This window comes from Phycodurus eques, chromosome 12 (genome assembly GCF_024500275.1).
Source record: "Phycodurus eques isolate BA_2022a chromosome 12, UOR_Pequ_1.1, whole genome shotgun sequence".
NCBI classification, from domain to species: Eukaryota; Metazoa; Chordata; class Actinopteri; order Syngnathiformes; family Syngnathidae; genus Phycodurus; species Phycodurus eques.
In genome coordinates this window covers 15,374,299-15,392,414 of record NC_084536.1, presented here as the reverse complement: position 1 = coordinate 15,392,414, position 18,116 = coordinate 15,374,299, and the positions used below count along the sequence as shown (strand labels likewise).

Here is an 18,116-nt window from a genome sequence, read left to right as displayed (position 1 = left end):
ACAAGTCATGTGATGTGGATTTAACCAAGGGCAGAGCGGTCAATCAGTTGATAGTGTCCACTCTTTTTTAATACGACTTATATGTGTGTATCCTGATTTTAAGAATGATTTAAAGGCTGAGATATCAGAGCTACAGCTAAGTTTGAAATCCACAGCACGTACACCTAAGTGCACTTTATTTTGCATTTGAAAGCAGTCTGTGAACTTAATGAACTGATTCCATACCACAATTAGCATAGTGCAAGAGCATAAATCAACCACTTACATTATATTCGTGGTAACATAAACTTCGTACTTAGTACTTAAGGAAATGTGTTGATGTCAGATTTGCGGGAAAAGTCTTATACAAGAAAAAACTCTGGCAATGTAAAAATCAAAGAAAGGATAACGTTGGCATATGTGTACAAAGATCAAACAGTTCACGAGTCAATTAGCCACATATCTGGGAATGACCTCATTGTTTGATGTTTGATGTGATGACTGTGGAACACTCATTAGCGTATTGGTAGTCCTACATATGTAGCTGAGAATCAGCGGTGCTATCTTTACATCCGTGCAGCTTTCATGTGATTACTCTGGATCACCAAACATTCTCGTCGAGTTCCTGCAACACTCCAAATGCATGGATGAATAATTGCATGCATCTGGCCAGGAAACAAGTGTTTCTTTGGATGAAGACAAGACAGAACAAAAGAGCTGTATCACAGGTTTTGCGACACACACAAGCTCCTCAAATATTATTTCTGACAAGACATCGTATCCATAATATTACGGTTGTTAATTTATTAAAGCTTGGTGTTAATAGATTCAAGAAAGGGTAAAAGTCAAACACAAGTCCGCAGTTTAGAAATTATTTTAAAACCCGTGACTGGCAATATAGGCTTTATCGACTCCTTCAGCTTCAGTATAGTACGTTGCGTAGAAGTACTACGAAGTACTGCTTATCCATGTCTATTACAGGCACACCTCGCACATTTTTTCCTGTGATTTCAAGCTTTAATTCAATCATCCGCTTTTACTCACTTTCTTAGGTTCCATGGTAGGACTGCATGATAAAGGGGAAACATTTTTTCAAAACGTTAACTTTTTTTGGTAACCCTGTGGTATATATTGCAATGTGAAAAACACAGAATAACAGACTTGTGACCAGTGAAAATCAGCACGCACTTCTCCTTTTCCTTTTATGTATTGTTTGGACAGCATATAATATATACTACATATATCTAATAAAAATAATAAAATAAGTAACTAAAATAAACTATGCTCAATGGAGCACAGAAGTATACTGAGTCATTTGTGTGAGGACTAGAGGACTCTGCATCTTTTTGCACAATTGTCAAAAAATAAATCAATAAATAAATAAATAAAAATGTCCCATTATTACCAGATAACTAGCAAACCTTTACTGCTCAGTGACTGTTTTTTTTCAATGTCTTTATGTCTCCAAAGTGTTCTCTGTCAATTGACTGTCTGTTGTCGTACTAGAGCGGCTCCAACTACCGGAGACAAATTCCTTGTGTGTTTTTGGACATACTTGGCAAATAAAGATGATTCTGATTCTGATTTAAATGCACTGTAGTGTCCAGCCAGACATGAAGTTAAAATAATTTATTTTCATGCCCAGTTACACTGTATGGTCATTAACACATTCCTAACACTATTAATTTCATTTTAACCAATCTGTTATTGTACACATATATTTTAAAACAACATGTATTAGTATTTCTATATTTGAGTGCACAGTTTAAAAAACACACATTGTTGTGTGCACCTTAGGTTTTGCCCCTTCAATGTAGCTGTAGCTCTCCACCCCTCCACCTTCCCTCAAGTGTAATCTGTTCCATTCGTTCGTTGCATTCTGAAGAGCTACATTGTACATTAAATGCAGGTGTGAAATTGTTTCCCGTGCCCTCAAGGATAGAAGAAAATAAGTATAAACCACTCTGGGCTGCTCCATGTTTTGTTTCAAGCGCTGCAATTTACTGTAACATTGGTGCTAATTTCATTAGCATGTCTATCGTTTTTAATCACTGTTTGCTAGCACTTAGGTTAGCGGACATTTGTTGTTTTATTATTTGTTTTACATGACAGTTTTACAGTAAACTTCAGCTGGGAGTGACAAACAACTTGAAGCAAGATCGTTTTGCCTCTTATTTGAAAAATGTTTTGCTATATGTGTTAAACTATTCACAGTACGATTGTGATTGGTTAAATGATACATGCAGTGCATATTGGGTAACGGAGTTCTTTTGCCTCCAACAGTGCAGGACCTTACATGTGACTATTGCCCATGCGCACATCGTAATGACAATGCTCAAACAATACATCATGCAGCCCTATTCCATGGTTTAAAAAAAAAAAGCAAAATACCTATGCAGAAAAATGCAGAATGTAACATTAAAACGCATATACCTGCACTTTCACTGCAAGGTAACCATGTGAGCTGATGGTGGCCGGATGTTGTGAAGTTTGCTGCCACCACCTAGTGACGGAGTGTTGGAAACTCAGTGGTAAGTCAATTTTTTTTCTGAAAAAAATGATCCCTGTCTCTGCTTTGTAAAATAAGTATATGCTAATCATTGTACCTTTTGTAAATTTCATTTAGCCAAAGGCATAGATAAAAGTGAAATTGAATTCATGGCACACCACCATGAATGTCACAAAAAGTTGATACGCAGGTTAATTACATACAATATCTTCTTCCATCGAGTTGAAGAGCAATGGCCTGTCACAATACGTCACTGGAATAGATAGTTGAACAAAGATACATTATTTATTGCAAATAAATGTCACACTGGATAAAATGGGATCATTTCCCACAGCACACCTGACGATCTCTCATTCCACACTGGTTGGGAATCACTAATTGCTCTACTGATGATGATGTAGATGATGATTCAGTATACAGTACCATGAAAAAGTATTTGCCCGCTTCTCAAATTCATTTACAGTTGTTTGTTGATCTTAAACAACTACACTGGGAAAACTGCAAAAGGAAAAAAAAATTGAGAAGGGGACAAATCCTTTTTCACGGCACTGTTTGTCAGTGATTCTTAAAGAAAGGTACGACCACCACTACTGATACGCGGGCTGCATTCAAATTTACAACATTTAAAACACAAAATACAGGCAAACATACTATTAGCCCAACACCATAATTGCTTGAGTTAGTGGTTCTCAACCTTTTCCCACCACCTCAAAAAATACTTAGCTACCACGATAAGACTAAAAGACAAAATAGGGGGGGAAAAAAACCTGCACTGAAATAATGACGACTTTAAGATGCATTGCACACAAAAGTTCAATAAAAAGTGTACCTAAATATTTAAAAACTGTTATCGAAGATTAAATGCAAATGTATTGAATGCAAAAGTTAAATACAACTGAACTGGACTTGGCCAGTGATTCTTTCCGTAGCACGAAAGCCCGCGTACACCAGTGGTACTCTTGCCACACTGAGAATCACTAGTTTAAATCCTTTTTGAACAGCCAAGAAGAGTCTGGTAGCTTCGATTTAACCTAACCGGATTACTATGACCTGGTTGACTGAGAATCTATACAGACATACAGAAAAAAAAAAAAAAATTTTAGCAAGCACAATTATGCTATTAGGCTCGTGATATTTGAATGAAGCTTGTAGCTATGCATACAGCCTGCCAAGTGTGTTTTTTATTTTTTAATGTAGTGCAGTAAACCCTAACCGTCCATTACAGGGGTTACGTTCCAGACGCCCCCCCCCCCCCCCCCCCCCCCGCGATAAGTGACAATCTGCTATATAGAAATTGCCTCGAGATCTATGAAAAAAATCTAATCAATTGAAACTTGAAATTATTTTAGGTCTTCAAACACACTTTTAAAACAACATAAACAAATTTAAACAGAATATGTTGAAAGAGTGAGAGAGTGCAAAAGCAATGGATTAAAAAAAATGGCAAAAACATCCAAATGAATAACACATACAGTACAAAAAAATAACGTTTTTGCATTCCGGATGACTACCTGCACTATCAATTGCCTTAACTGATTTTAAAAACAAAAATATATTTTTTTTAAAAGGCATTGCGCAATAATGAAAAACTGCTAAATAGAAACTAAATAAAAATCCATCCATCCATCCATCCATTTTCCGAGCCGCTTATCCTTAAGGGTCACGGGAGTGCTGGAGCCCATCCCAATCACAGGGCACATATAAACAAACAACCACTCGCACTCACATTCACACCTACGGGCAATTTAGAGTCATCAATTAACCGACCATGCATGTTTTTGGGATGTGGGAGGAAACCGGAGTGCCCGGAGAAAAGCCACGCAGGCACGGGGAGAACATGCAAACTCCACACAGGCGAGGCTTACGATTGAACCCCGGACCTCAGAACTGTGAGGCAGACAACTGTGCCGCCCGAAATAAAAATTCAAGTGCAAAACATTTTTAAGTACAGTTCAGTTGTATTTAACTTCAGTACAATACATTTGCATTAATTGTTAACAACTTTGTTTTAAAACATTTTGTTCAAGTACAATTTTAGTCAAGTAACATTTTAATTTCATTTATTGTATTTTATATTTATTTTATTTTTGAACTGATTTTTCTAAGAGTACTATATTTCTTTTCCTATATTCAAGTACAGTGATAATGTTCACTGTGCATAATGCCACAGTGGCTTAATGAATAGAGTCAATTTTAGGCATAAAACTCTGCCTCGTTACTGTATTTTAATGATGGTCATTATGGTGGCAGTTGGAGAGCACGAGTATTTTCTTCACCTGGTGCTTGGTGTAAGAAGGTTGAGAACCACCGGTACGTGGGATTTGCATCCTAAACAAATGCAAACTATTGAAATTTGAATTGCTTTTAAATTGCTTATATTTGTGGGGGATTTTTCCCCTGAGAGATGCATATATAGTCGTAGATAATCCTGCCTCGACGCCAGGGTGGGAGTCGTCCAGACGAGGTGGAGGCAACTCTAAGCCCCCCTGGGAGAGACGTCACCAGGCTGGGACGCACCATCGAGCAGTCTCCGCGAACGCGCGCCCACACTCCGCTGCCGAGGACGCCAGGATCGCTTTTCTTCTCCTTTCCCCTCCCTAAACGCGAGATGCTTGGCCAAATGCAATTAAATGGAGCAAAGCTGAACGAGTGCGGGGAAGCGTACACCTGCTCCTGCATTCAAGTGGGATAAAACAAGTGGGAAGGTCATTGAAAGTGAAGGAAAGGAAGGAGGGAGGCTGCGTGGAGCCCGAGCTGGAGCGGAGCATGCTTATGGAGGAGGAGGGCACCGCGAACTGGCAACATCTGTAACTTCTCTCTGGGAGATTTTTTTTTTTTTTTTTTTTTTTTTTTGGGACGCGCGAGAGTGCGCGACATTTTGCGAATAAACATGCCGGTGAGAAGAGGACACGTCGCTCCACAAAACACATTTCTCGGGATTATTATCCGGAAATTCGAGGGTCAGAGTAAGTATCATCTGGAATGTATATTGAATTGTGCACAATGTTGAATGATGTTTTTTTTTTAAATTTGTATTAAAGGAATGAATACAATGAACAATTTTACAATAATGTTCTTTTTTAAATGAATATATTGTGTAAACGAATTACAAATAACAATGTCTAAGAAATTATATATTTTTTGAAGATTTTTGAAGATATTGTTTTCTTGCAGTTTTGCGTGAGAGAGAAAGTGTCACCTTAATGGGTGTTATTTGTAGACACAGCACCTCCAAGGTCAGGTGCGCCTGCACACAGCAGTGTTCTCACGTTTCTGTTCACCCCCGCAGACCGTAAATTTGTGATAGCCAACGCCAGGGTGGAAAACTGTGCGATCATATACTGCAACGACGGCTTCTGCGAGATGACGGGCTTCTCCAGGCCGGACATCATGCAGAAGCCGTGCACCTGCGACTTCCTCCACGGCGACCAAACGGATAAGGAGGCCATCGGCCAGGTGGCCCTGGCTCTGCGGGGCTCCGAGGAGCGCAAGGTGGAGATCACCTACTACCGCAAGGACGGTGAGTCACTGACCTTTTGCGCACGGAGCGCTGGGTAGGGTGGCATGCAACCCAAGAGAGGGCTTTTGTCATTTGACTGGACAAGACGGCGTCTGAGTCAGTAACAAGAGGCACACATCATCCCCGCTAGAGTGATCTGATATTGTTGTTGTTAGTGGAGCATCGCTATTAAGCCCAGTATCGCTTACTCTCACCCCTAACCCAAACATTGATGACGTCCCGCAGGGAACATTGATAGCATGTAGATAGGCCAGCACTGGTAACAATCCGGGTAACAACATTGTCCTTACATATACTCACCTGCCACCACGACATTGGGTACACTATCTTGCAGTTTCACAACCATTGTTGAGCCAAGGCATACCACCCAAAAAACAAAATGTCATAAAAAGAAGATACACAGTTTAGTTACCTTCTGCTATCAAGTGAAAGAGCATTCTGTTTTTCTGTCTGTCACTTTAGATTGCTGGCATAGATAGGTGAACAAAGATATATTATTTGGAGATAAAGGAGTTTGCAATATTCGCCTCCCAAAAAAAAAAAAAACTTTTTGTCATATTTGTTAAAATTCAAATTATGACTTGACAGTAGTAAATTAGTAAAATGATCTGTGAAAAAAAAATCACCTGTATCTGGCATCATCTTGTGCCTTTAATTTGATGTACAACACACCAGAGCATCCGATGAAAAACAACCAATCACAGCCAGATTTACTCGGTGTCAATCATGTCGCAAAAAATAAAACTCCAAGTGGATAACATTCAGGGTCCTATTTCCGTGACCTGCGGAAATCCAGAGCGGTGGGTGGTGCAAACTGTGATTCAGGGCGGGGTTACACTGGTGTTGGCAATTTTGTAGACCAGGGCAGCCTGCGTATCCAAAAGTGGGCAGACTGCGCCACTGTGGGTTTGTTTACAGCCGACTTCATTCGCTACCACAACTCTTCTCATTCCATTTAAATTTGGCGCAATGTCATTCTCGACGGAGACATCTCTATGCGGAAGAGGACGATGCGTAATTGCATCGATCTGTGCGTGACTGCAGCATTGTCACTGCTCTTGGTAACAGGCAATGTGAGCAGGTACCCTTATTAAATACAGAATGAGCTGGTGATACGCGCTGGTGACTTAAATATATCCGAGGACCTCAGTATATGTTTGCCTGTTAGATCAGCGGTCTACCCTGCTACGGAAGATAGACGTGGTCTGAGCAGGCGTAAGTTTAAACCGACATTCTGCCACCAAATTGTCACCACGCCAGGGGCATCTCCAAAGCCACACCTTCTGCCGCGCGGAAAGCCCAGTTTGCCGCAGCCCAGTCTTCCAAATTGGTAAACACGCCGTGTGCTTGCACGAAAGTCAGGATACGCCGGCATTTGCAGTGCATTTACACACTGACATAAAGCAAGTATATATATATATATATATATATATATATATATATATATATATATATATATATATATATATATATATATATATATATATATCAGATAATCTTCATATATACATGTATGTGTAAAAACTGTATCAATTTTGACATTGTTGGTTCTCTTAGCATTACTTAAAGGAATCATATGATAGAGACAGTTTCAATGGTGTGACACTACGCGCAGTACAGTACATTTCTAAACCCCAATAATCTACTGTATTGCTAAAATAATACCTCTCTGGCAGACACAGCTCTGTAGCGGATGTTACGGTGAGTGTATGAATGCTCCCATTCATGTCTTAAGAGGTTAACTACTGCTGTATGTGAATGGTAGTGGTAGCATCCATAAATCTTGGATTTAACTGGTGTCATTAAAAAAAAAAATGCTTTTGATGAGGAAAACAGTTCAAGCATTACATTTTAGTGAGGTGTTTTGTGATTTACACCTTAAATAGGATTCAGCCATGGAGATTTTCAAAGCATCCATGGTTTAAGCCATGTTGTTTTCAGCCAGTGCGCACAGTAGCTTTATTAGAGCATGGATCAGTTCACTAATCTGTAATATTGCCGTGCGTGTGATGGCTCCGGCTCTGGCAGCTTTGCATAGAAATGCCTTCGGTTAATGCAAACGCGTTTTGGCTCCAACAATAACAGCGGTTCTTGTCATTCATTCACGGCGGATTCCAGCCGCGCCATGAATGGCGCACTGCAGAGACAACAATCCCAAGTCAGAGCGAATTAATGCGATGTTGCCGCTCAGTGGCACCAATCCGCAGATTGACCACCTCCTGGCGTGCTCTCGCATGAGCTTTTTGTGGTCAGCAGGACATAGTATCGACATGCTTTTTCATTTGTTTTATGCATTTGGGTGTTTTGCGTGTTTGGTCGCCTGCAATACCGCCACTGTGAGTTTGTATTCCAAAGAGTGAGGTATGAAGGAGAAAATGCAGTAATATTTTATTTAATCATACAAAGCCAGATCTTTAAATTTTTAATTGTCAGTTTGATTAGATTCTAGGCCGAGGATACATGTTTAATCTACCATCAGCCGCCACCAGCCTTGCCTTTTCCCCTCTTGTTAATCGAGAGGAAGGAAACCAACAGCCAGCTGCTCCACACAGCAGAAATAGATTGTCTCTGAAACACGCAAGACAATTACCCAAAACACTCAAGGGCCTGTTTGCAAAGGCACGAACGTCTCGGGGTGTCTGACAAGCGGGATTTTCAGGCAACTTCTCCTCAAATCCCTTCCCCCCCCCCAACGCCCCGTGCTCCAATCCGCCATGCATGGAGCCACGCTCCATCTTCACATCATGTGCCTATGAGCGTGGAGGATAAGAGCTTGGGAAACCATCAGCAGCGCTCGCTGTCGCTTCACAATCCTCGGCTTCAAGACACAACTCCTAATACTCCAGAGAGGAGTTGATACGCCACATTTGTGCTCATGAATAAAGATGACAGGGCTGACAGCGCAGTGATTGGGAATGAGCGGCTTACAGAGCAAATGCATTAAAACTGGTATGGAGGAAGGGAGTCCGCTATACTATGAGGGAATGAAAGATTCATGGCGACGAACCCTATTGATTCAAGCCGCTCTAAAATTTGAACATGGTGGCCGTGTGTCATGTTCTCTGCTCACAAACTCGTTTCCAGCAATCGCTTCTCATTCAAATCAGTTAATCTGACCTAATGCTTGTCACGAATCACACACACGCACACGCACACACACACGATACAAAGCACGTCGAACTAGATTAGTGCGCGGACCTCTGCCAAGGACGAGTTGTTAGCAAAAGTGAAAAAAGATGAAGTTAGTGGTATACAATGTTTGTATCTGTTCGTTAGTTAGCAGACTACTTCCTGGTTCATAGAGGGTTACGTTATAAATGGATGCCTTTTATTTATTCTAGGGAATGCTCCATTCTAGGTGTTTCCATGGCTGCGATCTCAAATTTACTAGCAGCATTCCATGGCAATAACTTTGACTATGGGGTAAATGTGAATTTATTTTCTGTCTTTTTTCAAGAAAGGGTGCAAAAATAGATTTTTTAATGGTGTATCTTATTATTTAATACTCTATATACATTCAGAGCTTCACACTAAATCAGTGGCCTAACATTAACACCGGGTATCCTGGCTGGTCTAGCGATCTTACAGAGCAAGTTTTCCCAGACAGTCAAGGCCAAAATTACAAATATGATTCCTCACAGGAACCAACTGTAGAAAAATGCAAAAACATATAAACGGATTAAGAATATAACATACAATTTGATGAAAACAAAGCCAAAAAAGTGCTTGGACAGAAATATGGGTGCCTGCTTAACAATCAGTATTCTGAAATTTACAGGTCATTGCCCCATGGCAATGACTTTGAAGCTTTTATTTTCAGGTACCGGTAAAGTTATTCCAACGTGTTGCTTCAAGAGCTAAGGGTGAACATTCGAATGTATTTCGGATGCGAAAAAAATGCTTGATTTTTTTGTATCACATTTATGTCTTATCCTTTAACGTATACATCCAAAGCTTTGAAACTAAATTAGAAATGTTAGCACCAGGAGTATCTTAAGAACATGGTTTCCCAGATTTTTTCAGCTCAAAACCAAAATTACAAATATGGTTCTTCACAGAACCCAAAAATTTCACAAAATATGTATTGATTATACATGAGTTAAAATTATTACAGCGAGTTGCTTTAAGTGCCACAGGTGAATGTATTTTTTTCCCAGAATGAATGTAATAAAATGCTAGATTTTCATGATGATATGTCTTGTTTTTTAGGATATAAAGCTTTTAATAGCAATTAATCGACTTCAACTCAACTTTGATCACGTCATAGTGAACTGCAAAAAAAATCTTGAGTTGTTCAACCTCTATGATAGGATAATAGTCAGTGATCTTCATGTACGATGACAATGACAGAGACGCGACAATATCAGAATCAGAATCAGAATCAGAATCATCTTTATTTGCCAAGTATGTCCAAAACACACAAGGAATTTGTCTCCGGTAGTTGGAGCCGCTCTAGTACAACAAACAGTCAATTTACAGAACACTTTGGGGACATAAAGACATTGACAAAAAACAATTGTGCAAAAAGATGCAGAGTCCTCTAGCACTTAGAGCAGTTCGAACGACTAATATTGCAATAGTCCGGTGCAATGACCATTGTGCAAAGGGCGCTGAGACTTCAAGGAGTGTATGCGGTTTAAAGTGACAAGTAGTGCGATCATCTGGGACAATGTCGGTTGTGCAAATGTTACAGATACTCCTCAATCAGTGTGCAAATGGAGCAGATGCTACTCTGGCATGAGTGGCCAGTATATGCAAATAGTGCAGCATGGCGAGACAACTACAGTGAGTGCACAAGTAATAAATAATTGGCCCCACAGAAATGTGACAACGAACTCAAGTCAAAAAATTGCCATATTCTCCTTATTCCAAGCCAGACCGGTGTTATGTTAAAGTCAAATTACATAGGCTACTGTTGCTTTAAATGTCACAGTGTACAGGCAAGTTCTGCTTCGTGTTGCTTGTTTTCATTCACTCCTCAGTAAATGCTGTGGGAAATCCTGGGGAAAACGTGATGTCAGGATTTGACAAAACGATGTGATATCGGCGGCAACAAAGCTTTGGTTCAAAAATGTTAAGCTGCTTACACTTAAAAATAAAAGTAGCATCGGGGACCTCGACGAGGGAAGCGACATTTTCCTTTCAATTTGCTCTGCCTCTTCATGGACAATCGAGAAAGGGCAGCAAATAGCAAATATGCAGACTTCAAAAAAAAATTAGATAAATGCTTTCCCTTGATGGCTTCATAAAACTATCCTATTCCACTGGGTGTAATAATACTTTGTACTGGAGCGGGTCTTAACAAAAGGAAGCTGACACCGAGCAGCGGAGAGAAGTTAAATGGATAATGACTACATAACAGCGGCAGCTTAGCTAACCGCGCCGAATGATCTGGGACATGCGGCATGCGTGGGTGCAGGGTTTCATAGGTGACTTCCCACCGGGGCCGTGTGAGCCACCGGGTCTAGTAGCATGGCGCCACACGCCCACACAGAGAGGAGAGCGAGAGGAAGTGCAAGGTGTGCTGCAGGACACTTGGATGCATAACCCGCAAAAACAGCGCATCAATTTTTCATCACCCTCTTCCCTTTTTTGGTGTCTCCCAGTATGGGCAGAAGGACATACACAGCATTTCTCATTAGAGTGAATTTAGAATGGACGAGCAGTGAGATGATGCTATGCTCGGGGAAGTCAATTCATTATCGATGACGTCATTGATGTTTTCAAACATAAGTACAAACATAATTAATCTAATGAGCCAATTAAAAGCTTTGATGATTCTGACATGAAGTCACATATATCTGACATCACTGTATGAGTAAAGTCAGGTTTTTGTGTTTGTTTTTAGAACAAAGGCGTTTTATTCCGCGTATCAAGTACAAAAAAATTCAAAATTTCGAAAAAAACAACAATATTATATTTTTGGGAGAATTCAATCCCATTTTTTATAGAGAATGAAGGCATCTTAGGGTGTAATATTAAATGAATGTACTGTATTTTTTGAATTAACTTCCATCTCTCGTTAAACTGACTATATTGTCATGACATTGCCACTTTATCTTGGAAAAAGCTGACTTCATTCCCGCAAGCACTTTTTTTCCCCAATATCTTTGTTCTAGGGTTAAACCGCTAAATATTTTTTGTATTCGACCATAATGTGATGAAAGTTGAGATGAAGTTGATTAATCGATGCCCGAGGTCCCCAACCTTTTACATACCACAGACTGGTTTCACATTGAAACAAACAAAAACAAATGACTGGAGACACAACTCACCATTATGATGAATGCACACGAATGCACACGAATGTATTTCTCTTTCACTGTTTCTATTTCTATTTTGCTTTTATTGTATTTGAGTATAGACTTTCACATTTTGCAAGTGACCGCGCTTTTTGGTCAAATATTTCCGCCCACTTGTAGCATAGTACGTCCGTATGCCGTTCAAGTGTTATGACACAATGTCGTAAAGCGACCCAAGTGTCGTGATGTTGGTGCGTATTGTGATATGAATGAAGTTATCACACTGTTGTTGCCAGCATACTCTTGGACATAACACTTTTGCGACAAAGATGGAGTTTGTGCTGCTACCCTCGTTTCTCGCCGCCAGTACCGTGGTCCCGCCAGTATGAATATTTTAAGACGAGCGGTGATCGGAATAGCCGAAGCTAGCGAGCCTAACCACTGTTCTCATCCACAACTATCTTATTTTTGTACTCTCGTCACCCCGCAGATATATGAAGACTAAGACTTTATCGCATTCCTTGGCCGTCCATTTTGCTGCTATCATAGAACGTTATAGCACGGCGACGGGAGTAGAAAGCCCTCTTTAAATTTGGCGATAGGAATTCAGCATGCCAAAAACATGTGATTAGTGATTAGTCGACTTCAAGCTTTAAATGTCGATGCGGAGTACTAAAGTCAATTAGTCGGTTCAACCCCTATTCTACACTTGAATTTGAGTAGATAACAAGGCGTGAATGTGAAGTATTCGCTTGAAAACTGGAAAATGTGTCCTATTTATTTGACCATTTCCGCCCACAAAGAAGTTTATTTGCTTTGAGCTTTGAGCAATGTAACAACAGGTCCTTGTATTTTATTGGATTGGAATGTTCACCCGTCGTTATTTTAATCTCCAGGGAGGCCTGTATTGGAGGTAGTAATCTAATATTCCCCTTCATACCATCTGTTTTTGTTTTCTCCTAATCAGTTGCTGCGCGGCAATTTAAATTTTTACCATCCATTCCATTAAGCCTGCCAACATTAGCACTAAATTAAACAGAATAAAAGATGGCATGGCAAAATATCATGATTCAATAAATGCGACCACAAACGTAATGTGGATTGAGCTGCTAGTTATCCCCCAATGGCTTCGGTGACACTGATTGAAGATGAAATTAGGCCAGTGTGTGTAGCTGTAAGCGCTTCAGATATGGCCACAAGGCCCAAAGACTCAATACAAATGGGCTGGATACCTTGCATTGCCCCACCCTTCATGCCTCGGGAACATTGTGTATTGGCTTAAGCAGAACAGCCCTGGACCTTAAACACATCATAATTCATTAAACTAGTCCACTAGCGGGCAACGGTCTGAGGCTGTAATGTTTAAAAGCCGGCGTATGGGTCAAACCTTCGCAGAAGAAGACCAACTGGAAAAAACAAGAACCAGGCTCAACATTATTACTCATGTTTCTACCTGAAGCGGATCAGCTTATGCAGATTAATATGAGACCATAATACATCACAGTCAAATAGGGAAGCGTAAAAATGTAAAGCAGAACGCACACAACTGTGAAGAAGTGGTCAGGAATATATTCACTTCTCAATTTGTTATGAACATGCCTGTATAGGGAAACAAAATTTGAACTATTAAACTATTATTCATCATATCATTCACCATTCAGCATGCTACACTGCTTAAAAAACAAACCAAAGTAATTATTCTAAGCTGTAGGAAGAGAGGGCTCAGTGCAGTATTGAAACAAATTCCCAAGTGTATTGATTATTAATAAAATGTAGTTAAGTTCAAAGACAACAGCATTATTTGGGCCTGTGAGTCATTGTCTAGAGATCCCTTCGTGTCTCAGCAGTGTTTAAATAATTGATCATGGAAATAGAATCAACAGTAATGAAATGTCCATCATGAAAAGGTAGCCAAGTCCCAATATGCACCCTGTTCATTCAGGCAGGTGAAAAATAGGCTGTTGTTGTTTGTTTGGTTTGGTCTCTGTTTTTTTTCTCTCGTATATTTGTCAGCAATATGAACCTTTCCAGCAGTTCTAAACACAATTATACTGTATAATGAATTGATTATCTCATTACTTTCCCTTCCCCCTGTATGCGAGGTACAACGGCAGCATGCAGCAGTGTCACCCATTAAGAGAAAATATTGTATTTTAGCGGTTGCACTTCAGCTGTCACAACTGCTGAGGCAATTATAAGTAGACAAGTCAGCATTGCTGATGACGTCAACTGAATTAGCATCAGGAGAGTGTTTTTCAGTTTACAGAAATTGTTTAAAGCAAGAGTAAGACAACATTAACATACAATGGATAGAAAAAGTCTACACAGCCGTGTTCAAATGCCAGGTGTTGTTTTAGTAAAATAGGAGCCTGTGATAAATCATCTTTTTGTGAGAGAAAGAGAAACTCAGTCAACTGAAATACTGCGGTTGTACAAGTGTGCACATTTTCCCATTTTTTCTGATGCGGCTGTTTTCAGAATTAACTAATCACATTCAAACGCATGTTTAATCGGCGACAGCACACAACTGTCACCATTTAAAGTACCTCTGATTAACCCCAAATAAATTTCAAGTGTTCCAGTAGGCTTTTCCTGACATTTTTTTTTTTGGTCTCTAGTAGAAGCCGTAAGATTTTGTGAAAACACGTACTTTTATTTATATTTTATATTTATATTTCTATAACCAAGGTTGAACATTTTGGCCGTAATTCCAAAAGGTATGCTTGGCTGCTTGTCACCAAAAGAACACCATGCCTACAGTGAAGCAGGTGAAGCTTTGATTTTGTTTTTCTTCAACTGAAACTAGAGCCCTGGTCAAGGTGGAAGGAATTAAAAACAGTTCCAAATAGCAGTCAGTGTTAGAACAAAACTACTACAAACCTGCTTGAAAATATGAATTTAACATTTTAAATGTAAATTTTCACAATAATGGTGGAAAAAGTATTGAACTGATTTATCATGTTCTTTTTTTTTTTTTTTTAATCACAAAAACCTGGCATGTAAACAGGGGAGTGTAAACTTTTTATACCCACTGTGACCAGTCCCAGTGTTATAACATAAATTGGAATTAAGTCTTCTATTTATATTCAAGTTAAACAATGAAATGAGCACCAAAGCTAGTGCCCCGCACATCAAGAGGCAGATCCACCATTATTGAAGATGAATAAAGTAGGCGATCTGAGGTTGCCATGGTGATGATATTGATGCTAGTCTCATTAATGCAACCATCCCATCCCAGTGAGCCCGAATCTGCTATTTTAAGGCACATGAATTACGTATATTTGCTTTGAGAATTCATGTAGAAATGCTGTTTTTTTATATTATACTGTATGTATTTTAAATATGCAAGGTATTTGGCAATGTGTGACGAGGTCTAAAAGATTTACATTGGGTGAAAAAAAGAAAGAAATATTCCAAAACTGCAAAGCAAAAACCTGGTGGAATTTCTACACCTAAGATGTACAGTCCATGATAAACTGGCCCCAAACCCCCCAGAAAAGTATGAATATTGTGACTGAATCTACAAATGTAGACATAAAATCATAATGATAATATGTCAGCTGAATAGTGGTTGACAAAATAATAGAACACTAATAAATAATTTTAAAAAAACTACAGCCTTTTTGCACCATATTATAAGATCAGATACAATGCTGATTGCTCAGTTCTCACAGCTCTAAAGAGGCATCTCTTTGAAGCATTTTGGCAGAGATGACATTCAGCAGGACACCAGATGAGTGGAGACCCGCTGTCGCTAAGCCTTTAAGCAGCACTGTTGTTTTCTCCTCTGGAAAGAAAACAAGCGAGCACAATTTTCATTTTGGCTGCACAATGAGAACCATTATTACATTGTGTATAATTATGACTAATACGCTACACAGTCGGGCATGTTTGCTAATAGGAAATTCCTGCATTTCATATCATAGGCATGTAGTCAACTGTAATACCTTTGTAAAGTAAAGTATGTCATCATATACCACAGACCATTTAATGCTGTGTCAGCAAAGGCTATTTGTAATGTCTATGCTTAATGCTGCAGTCAAAACGTACGATCGTTATCTTTTGAAAATTATCACTCACATCCTGGTCACGGCTGTCTAAGGTCAATCAAGGGCATGTGGACGTGTTTGTAATGGACATACCTGAAGACATTTTTACATTATCACAGGGTCATCTTCAGTTCCCTGCGACAGATTGCAATTTAGAGTGCCAGAAAGACAGTGCCAAGGGAGCATCTGCATCTGTTTTCCCACATGGGCAGGAGACTGTGTCGAGACTCTGTTCAACAGCGTGGTTTCCGTAGGTTGGACTTGTGAATTCATTTGAAAATTCAAACATATTGCTTTTGTTAATAGATGAAACAACCCCAGCATCTCATTAGGTACACCTGCACAATGTAACGAGATCCAATAGAAGAGATGTACAATTCACAAATTCATATTTTTGGGGGGAGCCTATCCTCTGTTGTACACTGAAAAACTCACCTAAGAACCTAAAGCAATGCTTTGGTTCAATCTTGTGGTATTTTGGTGCCAAGGGTCTATGTTATGCTGGGTTGAGACGCTTCAATTAGACAAAAGTAGAGCTTTGCCACCATCTTGTGGCATCTTGGCTGCCAGTAACTATGTTAAAATGGGGATTCATTTTGACAAAGGTAAATCTTTGTTGCCTGTTGTTGCCAAGGGACTAAGTTGAGGTGAGTTGAGGAGCTTCATTTTCACAAAAGTAGTGTTTTGGTGCCATGTTGTGGCCTCTTGGTGCCGTGGAACTATGTTGAAGTGAGTTGAGGAGCTTCATTTAGAAGAGAAGAGAGGAAAAATTCCTTACTGTCCCAGACAGACAGCACTAAAATACAAATATTCACATACTGTAAATAAAACCTAGAATAATTCCTATAAAAACCTTAAAAATGGAAGTAAGATGTAGTAAGGATATGAATACAAGTAAAGGTAAAATAAGATCTAGTAAAATCTGTAAAACATCAGGAGTAGTTAAGGTCATGAGTTTGGATTGGTCACTTAGACAAAAGTAGTGTTTTCAAGTCAGAGATGTGAACTGCTCCACTGTCAGTTACTGTAATTTAGAATTTTCCCGACAAGGTTGAACTAAAGAATAATGGGGGGGGGAATAATTTTTGAGAGATGCAGAAAGAGCTTTTCATTCAAATTCTAGCTCTCCAAGTACATTCCTTATCGTGTTTGCGTGCCCATGAAGACAGACAAGATGGGTGTGTTGGCGTGCGCATCAATAGCCAACAACATGCGGCTACGGACTCAAATTAATAAACCGGGTTGTGGCTGCATCCCAAAAATACTTTGTCAAATCACATCATCGTACTGTCAGTGAGGACATCACTTCTGGGAGTTTCGACGTTGAAATCCTTCCAACGGAACTCTGGCATGTAGCAGGAGACCGAGCTTGTTATATTTAGTCAGACAGCAAGTCTACTGCTAATGAATGCTACTGGCAGGGTGTCTGTTGAGCCCCGAGGAGATTACAGAGAACACTGGTATTATGTGTGTGTGTTTGTGTCCTCTTTAGGTCAGAGAACCAAAACAGGAGAGACCGAGAGAGAAACAGAGCGCTACAAGAGTGGAGTTTTAAATGGTGCTGTTTTTCTTTGTGTAATTTGAGACCTGTCAATTTAAATTATTACAGTAGTACAGACAGACATAACAGGGTAAAAATAAGCATAAATTCAAGCACAACATAGCTTCCTCTTGGATCAAATAAGGTGTCACTGTATTACTGTAGCACACTACATTGTGGTTGTTGTTTTTAGGCTCCAGTGACTTAAGATTGGCGGGATGACATGTCTGTAGGCATCAATAGCCTTCGCTTCGCCAGATATAAATAGCACGTTTGT

At 39.7% G+C, this 18,116-nt stretch overlaps 1 protein-coding gene across 1 annotated transcript in view; it reads left to right on the top strand.

Annotated features, from left to right (window-relative positions):
• The first annotated feature begins 5,036 nt into the window (after positions 1 to 5,036).
• LOC133410249 (potassium voltage-gated channel subfamily H member 7-like) overlaps positions 5,037 to 18,116 on the top strand; it is a 48,059-nt gene continuing 34,979 nt past the window's right edge. Inside the window, exons 1-2 of the mRNA XM_061691110.1 lie at positions 5,037 to 5,454; positions 5,778 to 6,008. Of these exons, the coding sequence (XP_061547094.1) occupies positions 5,379 to 5,454; positions 5,778 to 6,008 (307 nt within the window). The 5' untranslated portion in view covers positions 5,037 to 5,378. The remainder of the gene's footprint in view (positions 5,455 to 5,777; positions 6,009 to 18,116) is intronic.